Below are 17,408 nucleotides of genomic sequence, written 5' to 3'. Positions count from 1 at the left end.
ATAGACAAATTATTAAAATTTATATAGAAAAGCAAAGGAATGAGAATAGCTAAAACAGTTTTGAAAAAGAATAAAATAGGAATAATTATTCTACCCAATTTCAATACTTATTATGCAAAGAAAATGAACTCCAATCTTAGTCTCACACTGTGTAAAAAGGATTAAGTCAGCATGTTGGGGTTTTCAACATCCTGCACATTACAAGAAAGGTTTGGCCCTTATCTTTGGCGCCTAAGAGGTAACCTCTAAACCCTTGGAATACCCTGCCTAATAAGACTATCTTTATTCACCTGGGGGCCTTGGGTCACTTCATATAGTCTATGCTAATAATGTGACTTATGGTGGGAGCCTTGAAATGTGTTATCAGCTTGACTTCTCAAGGGCTAGGGGCTAAGGTCATCCACACAAGGAGTCAACCAAGCCAACATAACCAACCCACAATAAAAATCCTAGACACCAAGGCTTGGGTGACTTTGCCTGGTTAGCAAAATACTCTGTATGTACTGTCACAAATCACTGCTGGGAGAATTAAACGCCACCCACACAACTCCACTGGGAGAGGACAAATGGTTGGGCCTAGTGTCTCCTAGACCCTGCCCTTTGCTTCTTTTTCTATTGCTGATTTAACTCTGTATCCTTTAGTTGTAACAAACCATAACCATTAGTATGACAGCTTTTCTGAGTTCTGGAATTCCTTCCAGCAAATCACTGAGCCTGAAGAGTGGTCTTGGGGACACCCAAACACACTTGCTTTATAATAAATTAACTCAAAAATAGATCACAGAATTAAATGGAAAACAAAAAATGATAAAACTTCAAGAAAAAAAACAACAAGAGAAAAATCTTCAAGATCTGGGACTAGGCAGAGTTCTTAGACTTGACCCCAGAAGCATAATCCATAAGGAAAAACTATACATTAAAATTATAACTAAATTTCATCAACTGTTAGAGGATGAAATGACAAGCTACAGAATAGAAGAATATATTTGCAAATCACATAGCGAAAAAAGGATTAGTATCTAAAATACAGAAAGAACTCTCAGAGCTCAACAGTAAAAAAAAAAAAAAAAGGAAATAATCTGATTAAAACAGAGGCAAAAGATATGAAGAAACATTTCACTGACGAGAACAGACAGATGGACAATAAACATGTGAAGAAATGGTCAATATTATTAATCTTTAAGGAAATGAAAATTAAAAGGATGAGGTATCACTCCATTCCCATCAGAAAGGCTAGAATTAAAAAATCAGCAATGCTAACAAGAATGAAGAAAAAACTGGATCACTCACAATGATCCATTTCCATTGCTGACTGAAATGGAATAATCACTCTGAAAAACAGTGTGCCAATTTCTTTAAAAACTAAACATACAACTGCCATACAACCAGCAACGTGTTTCTGGACATGAATGGTTATAGCAGCTTTATTCCCAATAGTCAAAACTGTAACAACCCAGATGCCTTTTAGTGGGAAAATGCTTAAGCAAAATGTGGTCTACCTAATACCACCATTGCTGAATACTACTTAGCAATAAGAGAAATGAACTATCGATATATGCAACAACCTGGATGACTGTCAAAGAAAAAAAGCCAATATTAAAGGGTTGCATACTATATGATTCTCTTTATACAGCATTCTTGAAATGACAAAATTATAAAAATGGAGAATAGATTTAGTGGTTTCCAAAGGTTAAGGGGGGTAGGAGGAGACTGAGCAACAAGAAGTGTATACTGTGATGATAGAAACGTTCTGTATTTTGAGTGTATCAGTATCCTGGTTGTGATAGTGCACTGCAGTTTTGTGAGATATTACCATGGGTGGGGGTGGGAGGTATTGAATAAAGAGTGCACAGAATCACTGTACTATTTCTTAAAATTCCCTATGAATCTATAATTATATAAAAATAGTTTAAAAAGTAAATGAGGGAAAACTAATATGATCAGAGGGACAATTTCATTTGATATAACACTGAAAATTATTAAATATTCAAACATTATAATTTATTTTGGAACAATAGAATATATCCCTTGAATGGGATCGCAACCATTCTCTGAGGGCTCATGTCTAAACACTAAGAATTTCAGCTCACCTTCCACGCTGTCAGAACAGGAAGTTCCAATGCCGGTGTCACCACTGTCAGAAGTTATACTATGTCTCCTGATATGATTACTTCGATGGTTAGATGTAACAGTTGTGGCCTGCCACAATGAATCATTACCAGGTAACCATGCTGATGAAGAATAATCTGGGCCTACAAAGGAAAATATGCAAAAATTAGCACATTTCTAATGTCTAGGAGTAGACAAAAGAGATCTTTTTTCCGCCTTAGAAAAAATACAGATAAAAGTTATTTTCTGCACTAAATAATTAAAATAGATCAATGATACCTAAAATTCATCAAATAAACTTACACACCTAAAAATTCAATGCTGATTTCACAGCTTCCTCTGCTAAAGGACTCTGATTTCTGCTTATAGGTTTTGAACTCTGAAACATGTACTGCTGTCTTATTTAAAATGTCAAATCTATCTATCTGTCTGGAAATGTCAGCACTCTGCTCTAGAATATTTGATATGGAGACATCTGTGATACCACACAGAGGCATGAGTTGAGAATTGGGGCCCAAGGAAAGCCTAATTGAATCACACTGCATGACAATTTAAGTGGAATATGCTAATGGAAAATAAATTTTTTCTACTGTATCCTAATCATTTAAGATTATTTTGTATTGAATTTCTTTTATTTCTTTAGTCATGTTTTGATAAAAGATTAACACCATAACATTTTCTTGTCTCTGCTCAATTTTCCCTTTTGAGTTATAGTAAATCTTCATTTTTTAGCTAACACCACTTTTTAATGTTCTCTTGGTCTTTATTTTCACATCCATTCTTACTTAATTTTTATTTGTCTTTTTCTGATTTACCCATCATTTTACATTTCTGCTTACTTCATTCTTAAATTATTGTCCGTTACAATGCCACACAAAGTATATCCAAGGACCAGTGCCAGTCTGTGAACCACTTATAACTAATTCATAAAAGTTAGAGTAATCTGAGGGGTGCCTGGGTGGTTCAGTCATCTGGGCATCTGACTTCGGCTCAGGTCATGATCTCAGGGTCCTGGGATATGTCGGGCTCCTCGCTCAGCTGGGAGTTGGCTTTTCTCTCTCCCTCCCCACCCCCCCAAGCAGTGTGTGCACGCACACTCTCTCTCAAATAAATAAATAAAATCTTTAAAAAATATATAACAGTAATCTTAGGAAGCAATTTTAATCTATTGAATTTTATATAAAAGCTACAGAAGCACATATCTTTATTAATGATGAACAGAGTGATTCTCAAATTGGAGCCTGAAGACTTATTCGTGGAAGTTAACAAGTTCTACACAAGAATTTCGGGCTTTCATTCAATGACATCCTTAAAAAATTAATAAGCATATTACAGATGATCTGAAAAGCTACCTTAAAACAGATTTATTATCAATAATTTCAAAGCCCGCATTTGTGCTTTATGTTCACAAATGCAGTTGCTTCTAAGTAAAGAGCAAATAACATATGGGGCACTTATCATGATATGAAACAAGACATCTTCACAGAATTACAACCTGATACACTATCGTATGTGCCATACAAGGAGTGCCTTCTAGCAGTCTTTAGAAAAATAAAGTTTTTAGATTTAAATGTAAGGATCTCAAAATAATAAACATGCCCATAAAATGGATTAAATCATTTTACCACAATTTTAGGAACAGCCTTTTTCTGTATTTAATGTTAAAAATCAAAATTCAGGGAGCCTGGGTGGCTCAGTTGGTTAAGCGACTGCCTTCAGCTCAGGTCATGATCCTGGAGTCCCAGGATCGAGTCCCACATTGGGCTCCCTGCTCGGCGGGGGAGGTCTGCTTCTCCCTCTGACCCTCTTCCCTCTCGTGCTGTCTCTCATTCTCTCTCTCTCAAATAAATAAAATCTTTTAAAAAAATCAAAATTCATAAACAGATTATTAAAACCAGACCTGAAGCTATTTTCTACCAATATTAATCCCAATATTAAAGATTTAGTTTTAATAAAACATTATGCCATGTTAATACTAGTTTAAATTTCTATTTACATATAATTTATGAATTAAATTTGTTTTGGTTTTATAGATGTAAAAGGTAAATAAGTAGCCTTAAAAACCACATACATTTACGGGCGCCTAGGTGGCTCAGTCAGTTAAGCATCTGATTCTTGATTTTGGCTCAGGTCATGATCTCAGGGTTGTGAGATTGAGCCCCACATTGGGCTCTGTGCTGGGCATGGAACCTGCTTAAGACTATTTCTCTCCCTCTGCCTACCCCCCACCAACGAGTTCTCTGTCTCTCTTAAAAAAAAAAAAAAAAACATATACATTTAAATTAACTCAAAATTTAAAATACTGACCAAAGAGACACATAGCCAGTTTTGATGTCCAGAACAACAACTTAAAACTTCATGGATTCTAGGCTTCTCTCAGAATGGGACTTAACCGTAATTCATTTGATTAATCACTTACATGTTAAAGCACCAAGTGAAAAGTATTCTGTAACCAGGCCTGCTCTAACTCTGATCTGTCCATAATCTATACCAAAATGTTTTCTTCAATCAGCTCCTCAGGTAATAACTCCTGTAAATGAACTCAACATCCTGTCTAAACCATTATCAAAAATGGTAACCAGCCCCCTACTTACTGTCCCAAGTGCAAACCTAGTACTTGGAGAAATATTTTTTAAGAATATCCAGCACATAGCATAAATAGGCTAGGAATACATGTAAATGACAAAGATACGAAACAATGTGCAATCTTACTTAGAGTGAGAGAAATTAAAAGTTTTTAGATTTTTTAACATTATAGTTGATTCTTGAACAACAACGGGTTTGAACTAAGTGCCTCCCCTTATACACAGATTTTTTTTAAGTAAACATAGCAGAAAATTTTTTGGAGATTTGTGGCAATATGAAAAAACTTGCAAATCAACCAACTAGCCTAGAGATGCCAAAAAAATTAAGAAAAAGGTCTGTCATGAATGCACAAAATATATGCAAATACTAGTCCTATTTTATCACTACCATAAAATATATACAAATCTATTATAAAAAGTTACAATTATTTCGCTTAGCATAATACCCTCTAGTTCCACCCATGTCGTTGCAAATGGCAAGATTTCGGTTTTTTTTTTTTTTTATGGCTGCATGTATCATATGATCTCACTGATACGAGGAATTCTTAATCTCAGGAAACAAACTGAGGGTTGCTGGAGTGGAAGGGGGTGGGAAGGATGGGTTGGCTGGGTGACAGACGTTGGGGAGGGTATGTGCTACGGTGAGCGCTGTGAATTGTGCAAGACTGTTGAATCACAGACCTGTACCTCTGAAACAAATAATACATTATATGTTAAAAAAATAAAAGAAGATAGTAGGAAGGGAAAAATGAAGGGAGGGAAATCGGAGGGGGAGATGAACCATGACAGACTGTGGACTCTGAGAAACAAACTGAGGTTCTAGAGGGGAGGGGGGTGGGGGGATGGGTTAGCCTGGTGATGGGTATATTAAAGAAGGCACGTACTGAATGGAGCATTGGGTGTTATATGCAAACAATGAATCATGGAACACTACATCAATAAATAAATAAATAAATAAATAAATGGGGGGAAAGTTAAAAAAAACAGAAAAAAGTTACAATTAATCAAAACTTATACAAACATTTCACACTGTACATGGTGCCATTTGAAGTCAAGAGAAATGTAAATAAACACAAAGATGTAGTAATAAATCACAACTGCATAAAACTAACTATAGTACATACATACTGTACTACTGTTATAGTTTTGTAGCCACCTCTTGTTGAGTGATCTCTTGTGGTTCTTGCATATTTTTCATTGTGTTGTGTGCAATAACATAAACCTTCAACAACACCATGGGACCCATACACACGGTCACTAGTGATGCTGGAAATGCTCCCAAGAAGCAGAAAAAAAGTCAGGACATTAGAAAGAAAAAGCTGAATGCTTGATATGTACTATAGTTTGAGGTCTGTACCTGCAGTTGCCTTCCATTTCTAAATAAATGCATCCAGCATGAAGACCACCTTTAAAAAAGAAAAGGAAATTTGTGAAGCCGTTGCTGCAGCTACACCAGAAAAAGCAAAAAAAACTTCAACTTTTCGTGAAATATCTTTTTAACTTGTACCAAAAATACAGCTTTTATGTGGGTGCAAGATTGTGTAAGAATGGCATACCTATTAGTATGATTTGAGAAAAACCAAAGTCATTACAGTACATGACAATTTAAAGCAAAAAGAAGGTGAAGGATATAAAGCTGAAGAATTTAATGCCAGCACAGGATGGTTCGATAATTTTAGAAAGAAGTTTGGCTTAAAAAATGTCAAGATAACTGGAGAAATAGCTTCTGCCCACCAAGAGGCAGCAGATGAATTCCCAGACACCATTACGAAAATCATTGATGAGAAAGGGTATCTGCCTGTACAGGTTTAAATTTAAGGCAGACAGAAGTGCCTTACTCTGAAAGAAATGGCCACAAAAGATATTTATTAGTAAGGAAGAGGAGCGAGCACCAAAATTTAATGCAGGAAGGAATGGGCTAACTGTTGTTTTGTGCAAATGCAGTCGGGTGTATGATGAGGACTGTCCTTATCTGTAAAGCTGCTAACCCCCAGCTCTGAATGAAAAAGGTGACTAACCACCAGCAGCCAGTCTTTTGGTTGCAAAACAAGAAGGCTTGAACAAGAACCCTTTATCTAGACTGGTTCATTGATGCTTTGTCCCTGAAGTCAGGAAGTACCTTGCCAGAAAGGGACTGCTTTTTAAAGTGCTTTTGATATCTGACAAAGCCCCTGATCACCTAGAACCTTATGAGTTCTCTGTGTCTCTATGTCTCTAACTCAATGTCTCTAACTCAGCCTCTGGGTCAAGAGGTCATAAGGACCTTTAAGATTCATTTTGCATGGTTCACTGTGGAAAGGATTATATATGCTATGGAACAGAACCGCAATAGAGAGAGCATCATGAAAGTCTGGAAAGATTACACCACTGATGATACCATCATTGTTATAGAAAAAGCTGTGAAAGCCACCAACCGAAAAATAATAAATTCCTGCTGGAGGAAACTGTCAAGATGTTGTGTATGACTTCATAGGATTTATAACAGAGCCAATCAAAGGAATAATGAAAAAGACTGTGGAAATGGCAAAATAGGTGGGAAATTGAGGCTTTCAAGATAAGGATCTTGGAGAAATTCAAGAGCTAGCAGATAAAACACCAGAGAAATTAACAGATAGTGGCTTGCTGGAGAGGAGAGCTTCTGAACCAATGCCAGACAATGAAAAAGAAGACACAGAAGAAGCAGTGCCAGAAAAACAAATTGACATTAAACAATCTGGCAGAAGGGTTCTGATTACTCAAGACTGCTTTGACTTCTTTTACAACACGGACCATTCCATGATGAGAGCACGAAAACTAAAGCAAATGGCAGAAGAATGACTGGTACTGCATAGAAACATTTTTTGAGAAATGAAAAAGCAAAGAAGTCAGACAGAAATTACGATGTATTTATGTAAAGTTACACCAAGTGTGCCTGCTTCCCCATCCACTTCCTCCACCTCCTCCACCTCCACCACTCCTAAGAAAGCAAGACCAAGCCCCTCCTTTTTCTCCTCCTCCTCCTCAGCCTATCAACATGAAGACTTTTATGTGGGTGCAAGATTGTGTAAGAATGGCATACCTATTAGTATGAAGACAACTAGGATACAGACCTCTAGGATTATCCACTTCCATTTAATGAATAGTAAATAATCATCATGCCACGCAGTTAATAAACTTACCTGCTGTATATGTGTCTTTGCATGAAAACCTAATAACTGTATGGCAAGAACTGTGTGAGATGTTTTTGTGCCATTGTCATAACTGCCTAAGCATTCACATGTAGAACATCCTGTGCAAAACCTGGATGGGAATGGATAGCCTATCTTCACATAGGCATAAAATAAGTAACATTAAATGTAAAATTAATAATGTGTTAGTTTTCTCAGTTTTGTAACTTTGCTTTCAAAGAATTACATTCCCTCATAGTATGCCCCTCTCTCTAGTAACCAAAAACTGTGTATCAGCCTATCATCACACATAAGTGGTTTTTAAAAAAATTTAAGTTTCCAACAATGTATTATGAATATGAGTGTAATACTATATGCCATAAAAATGTTATAATGATTCATTCATTAATGTATAGGCTAGGCTACTGATGAACAATCATATTATTGCTTCTTCATTATCAATGCATGCATCCTTATACCTGTAAATATATATGAATTTCTTTTTCACACTATCTTTTCATTTTTAGTGTCTAGCATTAGATACATGTACAAGATCTACAGTGTTTTGTATCATTTATGACAATATTGATACAGATACAATGTGTCTCGTACAAAGATGACGTAAACTTATGGTATCGACAAATACAGTACACTATTGTATTTGGTCTTGTGATTTTCTTAATGTTTTTCTATAGCTCACTTTATTGTAAAAATACAGTATAAATACATATAACATGTAAGAAATGTGTTAATCAACTGTTTATGTTATCCGTAAGGCTTCCCAGTCAATAGAAGGCTATTAGTAGTTAAGTTTTTGAAGAATCAAAAGATTTATATGGATTTGACTGCACAGGGGATTGGCACCCCAAATTCCTGCACTGTTTAAGGGTCAACTGTACTTCTTTTTTAAAAAGGATCCAATTTATATTATATGCCTAAAACACTAAAGATAATTAACAAATGTCATGAATAAAATAACATTCTAATCTTTAATTTAGATTGAATTAATTCATTCTGAAAATGACATGTCTTGTTTCTATTCAAGTCAATCCAGAATCACAAAGCAGTTAAGAACTACAAGTGAAATATGCTTACCAGGAGATATAAGGAAAATATTCTCACATGATAGTTATATGACTATGTTACTGAAATGGGAACTACTCAATTTCTAGAGATGTGCTATGGACTTTAAAAAAATTAAAATAAGTCTCAGTGATCTATAACAATAAAGTCTTACCTAGGTCCTATCATATTAAAGCAATTGAATGACTGACTGTAAAATCAGTTTTCTCTAGAACAAAGACAGAAGCACTTCTGTAAGAATAGCAAAGATACCAGAACACCAGTACCCACTGGAACTTCTCTTTGGAAAACAGTATATTTTTTTAACACCAATTTCAATTCTTTTAAATAGAATACTGAATGCCTAGGGATAACTTATTTAAAAATTAATAATTCTCACACTGGAAAATACAAGAAGATTAGCATCAAGTGAAGAGGTAACCTATTATACTTTCTTTCTGAAGCTTTTTTTTTTTGTAGTTGGAAGCAAAAATGCACACAATATCATCTTCCACAATGTTATATATCTATAACTGCACTTAGAAGAATAACAATCTTACTGAATTTTTCAAATGACAACTCTAAGCCAGAAGAAAATAAAAACAAAGATTTACTTTTACATAAAAAGCTGAATATAATACAAATCATGAATACAAACTGCAGTGTTTCTCAAAATGCAAGTTATCAGTGGATTGGGAACCAACTTTCACACACACACACACACACACACACACACACACACACACACACACACACAAAAACAAGAGAACAAAACAGAAAATACCAAAGCACATTTACCCTTGTATGCCAGAAGATGCACATATCTCACATTTCAACACCTCTGAAATGGTGCAAAGTTCAGAGAGTGGTCCTCAACTGCCCCAATTCTACTATCAGTAGAAATCAATGTAAGACTAAGTTAAAAACAAATCCAGGGAACACAACAACAACAAAAAAACTCTTTTCCTTAACCCTTACAGGTAATCAGTTTGTAAAACTGTTTAAATACTCCCTGAATTAGATCTCTCTTCTCCATGCCCATCACAGATCATGTCTTTTGGCTGGAGCGCTACAAGAATCTGCCACTGAAGTAACTCCATCCAAGCCATCCTCAACCCCTCCTACCAGAGTTACCTTTTGACAATCAAATATATTTACATCATTCTCTTGTTCATATAGATCTATAGGCTCCTTCCTGCATATTAAATAAAACTCAAACTACTTAAGTTTGGCAAAGTTCTTAACCAATTGACAGCCCACCTTCTAATCCCTCCAACCCCTACCTCGCCCATTTCAGCTCCCCTACAAACACTCTCTAGCCACACATACCTCATCACTGCCTCCAAACAGACTAGGTCCTTTAATGGACTCCAAGCTATTTTCCTTCTCTACCTTCTTTAAAAGTCTCGGTTCAGAATTAACTTGCTCTAAAAGTGTCTTGTGTTCTCCTAATATATCACTCAAAATTCCAATAACAGCATTTTCTAAATTATATTAACCCATTTGTGTATGACTTTCTTCTCCCTCACCAAATTAAGAACAGTGAAAGACAACCTTTTATTCTTTTTAAGTCTCTAGCACAGAGCTGCAGAGTCAGGCAGGGTCTCAATAAATGTAGTCATTATTGCCAGTCATTATTGCCACTACACACCCAATAAATGTTCATGGTATAAAATTAAAATTCTGGAAGCCTTATAATTAGATCTAAAAAATATTTTTCCTTTTAGAAGAAGGATTAAACAGGGTTGGAGGAGTTGTTGTTGTTTATTTTGAAATCCAGGAGATTTTTAACTATCCCTTGAGCCAGTTTGCATTTAAGTACCTATTTAAAGATCAGTAAATATTTTCCAAAGCAGCTAAAAAATAATAATTATAAATGGTTTGGGGGGATGGTGGCCAAAATTCCTAACAAATCCTATAGGAACACAGAAAAAGTTACAAAAAATTAAAAAGAACATTAAAACACAAGAAAAGCATTCACATTATTAGTAAACACACACACACACACACAAAATCTCAACCTACACTGGAGATTATCTAGCTAAAATGAAAGAAACTTAATACTGCAATATTTGTTCCTCACTGCCATCATCCAGTCCATTTCAGTACTGATTATCTCTAGGCTAAGTGAATCTAATTGTCTTAGTGTTTTATTCTTTTATTATAGAATTTTTTTTTTAGTGAGAGAGGGAACACAAGCACGGGGAGTGGGAGAGAGAGAAGCAGGGCTCCCGCTGAGCAGGGAGCCCAATGTGGGGCTCGATCCCAGGACCCTGGGATCATGACCTGAGCCAAAGGCAGACGCTTAATGACTAAGCCACCCAGGTGCCCCTATTCTTTTATTATAGAATTAACAGTATACCTTAGCAGTAAAGAATGGACTGTGAAACCAGGCTGCCTGGACTCAAGCTCTATCCAACCTCTTATTAGCAGTGAGCCTGGGAGTAAGACACTTATCTAATCTGTAGCTCAATTTCTTCACATGTAAAAAGAGAACAAATTAGAGTACCTATCTTATAGGGTTGTTGTGATAATTAAATGACTATGAAGAGATTTATTTTTATTTTTTTCTATTTTTTTAATTCAAAATCAATTAACATATCATGTATTGTTGGTTCAGAGAGGTAGAGGTAGAGGTCAGTGATTCATCAGTCTTACTTAATACCCAGTGCCCACTGCATCACATGCCCTGCTTAACATCTATCACTCAGTTACCCATCCTCCCATCGCCCTCCCCTCCAGCAACCCTCAGTTTGTTCCCTAGGATTAAGAGTCTCTTATGGTTTGTCTTCCTCTCTGATTTTTATCTTGTTTTATTTTTTTCCTCTCATCCTCTGTGACCTCTCTTTTGTGTCTTCGATTCCACATGAGTGAGATCATTTAATGATCTTTCTATGACTGAATTATTTCACTTAGCATAATACCCTCTAATTCCATCCACATCGTTGCAAATGCTGAGATTTCAATTTTTTGATGGCTGAGTAGTATTCCACTGTATGTGTGTGTGTGTGTGTGTGTGTGTGTGTGTGTGTGTGTGTGTGTGTGTGTGTGTATACATACCACTTCTTCTTTACCCATTAGTCAATGGACATCTAGGCTCTTTCCATCTGGCTCTTGTGGGCATTACTACTATGAACACTGGGGTGCAGGTGTCCCTTCAAATCATTACATTTGTATCTTTGGGGTAAATACCCAGTAGTGCAGTTGCTGGATCATAGGAGAGCTCTATTTTCAACTTTTTAAGGAACCTCCATACTGTTTTCCAGAGTGACTGCACCAGCTTGCATTCCCACCAACAGTGTAAGAGGGTTCCCCCTTCTCTGCATCCTCGCCAACATCTGTCATTCCTGACTTGTTAATTTTAGCCATTCTGACTGGTGTGAGGTGGTATCTCATTGAGGTTTTGATTTGGATTTCCCTGATGCCGAGCGATGTTGAGCACTTTTTCATGTGTCTGTTGGCCATTTTGATGTCCTCTTTGGAAAAAATGTCTGTTAATGTCGTCTGCCCATTTCTTGATTGGATAATTTGTTCTTTGGGTGTTGAGTTTGATAAGTTCTTTATAGATTCTGGATACTAGCCCTTTATCTCATATGTCATTTACAAATAACTTCTTCTGCATGTGGCTGTCTAATTTTCCCAACACCATTTGTTGAAGAGACTGTCTTTTTTCCACTGGACAGTCTTTCCTGCTTTGTCAAAGATTAGTTGACCATAGAGTTGAGGGTCCATTTCTGGATTCTCTATTCTGTACCACTGATCTATGCGTCTGTTTTTGTGCCAATACCATACTGTCTTGACCATTACAGCTTTGTAATAGTTTCAAGTCCAGCATTGTGATGCCACCAACATTGGTTTTCTTTCTCGCCATTCCTTTGGCTATTTGGGGTCTTTTCTGATTCCACACAAATTTTAGGATTGTTTGTTCCAGCTCTGTGAAAAAAGTTGATGGTATTTTGATAGGGACTGCATTGAATATGTAGACTGCTCTAGGTAGCATAGACATTTTAACAATATTTGTGCGTTCATACCATGGGCATGGAATGTTTTTCCATCTCTTTGTGTCTTCCTCCATTTCTTTCATGAGCGTTGTAAAGTTCTCTTGAGTACAGATCCTTTGCCTCTATGGTTAGGCTTATTCCTAGATATCTTATGGTTTTGTGTGCAATTGTAAATGGGATGACTCTTTAATTTCTCCTTCTACTGTCTCATTGTTAATGTACAGAAATGCAACTGATTTCTGTGCACTGACTTTATATTCTGCCACTTTGCTGAACTCCTGTATAAGCTTTGGAATTTTGGGGTGGAATCTTTTGGGTTTTCCACATAGAGTATCATGTCATCTACAAAGAGTGAGAGTTTGACTTTTTTGCCGATTCAGATGCTTTTTTTTTTTTTTAATTGTCTGACTGCTGAGGCTAGAAATTCTAGTACTGTGTTGAACAGCAGTGGTGATAGTGGACATCCCTGCTGTGCTCCTGACCTTAGGGGAAAAGCTCTCAGTTTTTCCCCATTGAGAGTGATATTTGCTGTGGGCTTTTCGTATATGGCTTTTACCAAATTGAGGTATGTTCCCTCCATCCCTACACTGTGAAAAGTTTTAATGAAGAAAGAATGCTGTACCTTATGAAATGGTCTTTCTGTATCTATTGAGAGGATCATATGGTTCTTATCCTTTCTTTTATTTATGTAGTGTATCACACTGATTGATTTGCAGATGTTGAATCACCCTTGCAGTCCAGGAATAAATCCCACTTGGTCCTGGTGAATAATCCTTTAAATGGAGCCTATTGGCTAGAGTCTTGGTGAGAATTTTGGCATCCATGTTTATCAGGGATATTGGTCTGTAATTCTCGTTTTTGGTGGGGTCTTTGTCTGGTTTTGGGATCAAGGTAATGCTGGCCTCATAGAGTCTGGAAGCTTTCCTTCCATTTCTATTTTTTGGAAACAGCTTCAGAAGAATAGGTATTAATTCTTCCTTAAGTGTTTGGTAGAATTCGCCTGGGAAGCCATCTGGCCCTGGGCTCTTGTTTGTTGGGAGATTTTCAATTAATGCTTCAATTTCCTTGCTGGTTATGGGTCTGTTCAGGTTTTCTATTTCTTCCTGTTTCAGTTTTGGTAGTTTATACATCTCTAGGAATGCATCCATTTCTTCCAGATTGCCTAATTTGCTGGCATAGTTGCTCATAATATGTTCTTATAATTGTATTTCTTCAGTGTTGGTTGGGATCTCTCCTCTTTTCATTCATGATTTTATTTATTTGGGTCCTTTCTCTTTTCCTTTTGATAAGTCTGGCCTGAGGTTTATCAATCTTATTAATTCTTTCAAAGAACCACCTCCTAGTTTCGTTGATCTGTTCTACTGTTCTTTTGGTTTCTATTTCATTGATTTCCACTCTAATCTTTTATTATTTCTCTTCTCCTGCTGGGTTAGGCCTTTTTTTTTTTTTTTTTTTTTTTTTTTTTGCTGTTCTTACTCCAGCTCCTTTAGGTGTAAGGTTAGGTTTTGTATTTAAGGCCTTTTTTGCTTCTTGAGAAAGGCTTGTAGTGCTATATACTTTCCTCTTAGGACCGCCTTTGCTGCATCCCAAAGGTTTTGAAAAGTTGTGCTTTCATTTTCATTTGTTTCCATGAATTTCTTAAATTCTTCTTTTATTTCCTGGTTGACCCATTCATTCTTTAAATAAGACGGTCTTTAGCCTCCATGTATTTGATTGAGTTCTTTAGAACTCAATTTTTTGGTACCAGTTGAAAACTGATTGTGACCCAGTATGTGATCTATTCTGGAGAATGTTCCATGTGCACTTGACAAAAAAGTGTGTTCTGCTGCTTTAGGATGGAGTGAATGTATCTGTAAAGTCCACCTGGTCCAGTGTGTCATTCAAAGCTCTTGTTTCCTTGTTGATCCTCTGCTTAGATGATCTGTCCATTGAAGTGAGTGGAATATTAAAGTCCCCTACTATTATTGTATTATTATCAATGTGTTTCTTTAGTTTTATTATTAATTGGTTTATATAACTGGCTGCTCCCATGTTAGGGCATAAAGATTTACAATTGTTAGATCTTCTTGTTGGATAGACCCTTTAATTATGATATAGTGTCCTTCCTCATCTGTTATTACAGCCTTAAAATCTAATTTGTATGATATAAGGATTGCCACCCCAGCTTTCTTTTCACGTCCAGGAGCATGATATATGGTTTTTCACCCCCTCACTTTAAATCTGGAGGTGTCTTTGGGTCTAAAATGAGTCTCTTGCAGACAGCATATCAATGGGTCTTGCTTTTTTATCCAATCTGATACCCTGTGTCTTTTGATTGGGGCATTTAGCCCATTTACATTCAGAGTAACTATTGAAAGATATGAATTTAGTGCCATTGTATTACCTGTAAAGGCACCGTTTCTGTAGATTGTCTCTGTTCCTTTCTGGTCTATATACTTTTGGGCTCTCTCTTTGCTTAAAGAATCCTTTTTACTCTTTCTTGTAGGGCTGGTTTGGTGACGACAAATTCTTTTAGTTTCTGTTTGTCCTGGAAGCTTTTTATCACTCCTTTTATTTTGAATGACATCCTAGCTGGATAAAGTATTCTTGGCTGCATATTTTTCTCATTTAGTACCCTGAATATATCATGCCAGTCCTTTCTGGCCTGCCAAGTCTCTGTGGATAGGTCTGCTGCAAGCCTAATGTTTCCACCTTTGTAGGTTTATGGACCTCTTGTCCCAAGTTGCTTTCAGGATTTCCTCTTTGTCTCTGAGATTTACAAGTTTCACTATTATATGTCAGGGTACTGACCTGTTTTTATTGATTCTGAGGAGGGTTCTCTGTGCCTCCTGGTCTTTTATGCCTATTTCCTTTCCCAGATTAGGGTAAGTTCTCCACTATAATTTGCTCCAATATACCTTCTGCCCCTCTCTCTCTTTCCTCTTTTTCTGGGATCCCAATTATTCTAATATTGTTTCACTTTACGGTATCACTTATTTCTCAAATTCTCCCATCGTGATCCAGTAGTTTATCTCTCTTTTCCTCAGCTCGATTCTCCATCATTTTGTCTTTTATTATCACAATTCTCTCTTCTGCCTCATTTATCTTAGTAGTTAGAGCCTCCATTTTTTATTGCATCTCATTAATAGCCTTTTTTTATTTCAACTTATTTCAATTTTAGCTCTTTTATTTCTCCAGAATGGGATTCTCTACTCAAATCCAGGTAGTATCTTTATAATCATTATTCTGAACTCTAGTTCCAACATCTTACTTATATCCATACTGATTAGGTCCCTGGCGATCAGTACTGCCTCTTTTTCTCTTTTTTTAGGTGAGTCTTTCCATCTTGTCATTCTGTCCAGAGAAGAACAGATGAACGACAGAACAAAATACTAAAATGGCAACAACGACCCCAGAAAAATATACATTAAAGAAATCAGATGGGACCGGAAACCGAAAAAAAAAATTAAAATTAAAAAAAAGAGAGAATATAATCAGACAGGTGGGCAGAACAGACCAATACACTGGATCCTATGTGTATTTTGGTCTGTTAGAAAACTAGATCCCAAAATTGTAAAGAAAAACTTTGCATATATAAGAAAAACTTATATATGTAAAAAATAAGATTAAATACAATTAAAGGACAGAATGTAACTGTAAAAATGAAAATTAAAAGACCAGAAAAAAAGAGGAAAAAAAAAAAGAGAAGGAATATAAACAGACAAGTGAAAAGAACAGAGCAATACACTATATCCTGACCGTATTTTGGTCAGTTTGTTACAAGAAACTAATATCTCAAAATTATAAGAAAACTTACATAAATATATATATACATATATAATACACAAAAGTAAATACATTGAAAGAATGTAACTGTAAAGATGAAAATTTTTAAAAAGACTTTTAACAGAAAAAAAAAAGAAGAAGAAAGAGAGAGAGAATATGATCAGACAGGTGAAGAAAACAGAGCCATAGACTAGATCCTTGGTGTACTGTGGTCTTTTAGAAGAAACTGCATCCCAAAATTGTAATGAAAGATTAAATATTAATGAGTCATTATTTAATCATTAAATACAATGAAAGGTTAGAATATAACTGTAAAAATGAAAATTAAAGATTTTTTTAAAAGCTGATAAAATAAGAAATTGTTGAAAGGAAAGAGAAAAAAAATTTAAATTAAAAAACTAAAGAATTGTGGGGAAAAAAACCACGAATTCTATATGCTGTATGCCCCTAGCACTGAGTTCTGCAATTCTCAATGATTGGCAAAATTGGTATTGCCTGGATGTTCTTGCTGATCTTCTGGAGGAGGGGCCTACTGCAATGATTGTCAGGTGTCTTTGCCCCGGGCAGAATGACACTGCCCTTGCCAGGGGGCAAGGCTAAGTAATCTGCTCCGGATTGATCTATGTGGCTTTTGTTCCCTGAAGGCTTTCAGTACTACTTTAGAGGATGAGATTGAAATGGTGGCCTCTCAATCTCCAGCCTCAGAGCCAAGAGCCAAGAGCTTGGACCGGATTCCTCAG

At 36.1% G+C, this 17,408-nt stretch overlaps 1 protein-coding gene across 5 annotated transcripts in view; it reads right to left on the bottom strand.

Annotated features, from left to right (window-relative positions):
* The window catches only part of CEP85L (centrosomal protein 85 like), a 226,345-nt gene that overhangs the window by 144,373 nt on the left and 64,564 nt on the right, over positions 1-17,408 (bottom strand). For all 5 annotated transcript variants that reach the window (XM_027603613.2, XM_027603608.2, XM_027603609.2 and 2 more), the window contains one exon: positions 2,091-2,252. Coding sequence is in view for 2 of the 5 variants with exons in the window: in XM_027603608.2 (XP_027459409.1) it covers positions 2,091-2,252 (162 nt within the window). In the remaining 3 variants the exon portion in view is untranslated. The remainder of the gene's footprint in view (positions 1-2,090; positions 2,253-17,408) is intronic.

This window comes from Zalophus californianus, chromosome 7, assembly GCF_009762305.2.
Source record: "Zalophus californianus isolate mZalCal1 chromosome 7, mZalCal1.pri.v2, whole genome shotgun sequence".
Lineage (NCBI taxonomy): Eukaryota > Metazoa > Chordata > Mammalia > Carnivora > Otariidae > Zalophus > Zalophus californianus.
Note: the sequence above shows the minus strand (reverse complement) of the source record. Positions and strands in the feature narration are given on the sequence as shown.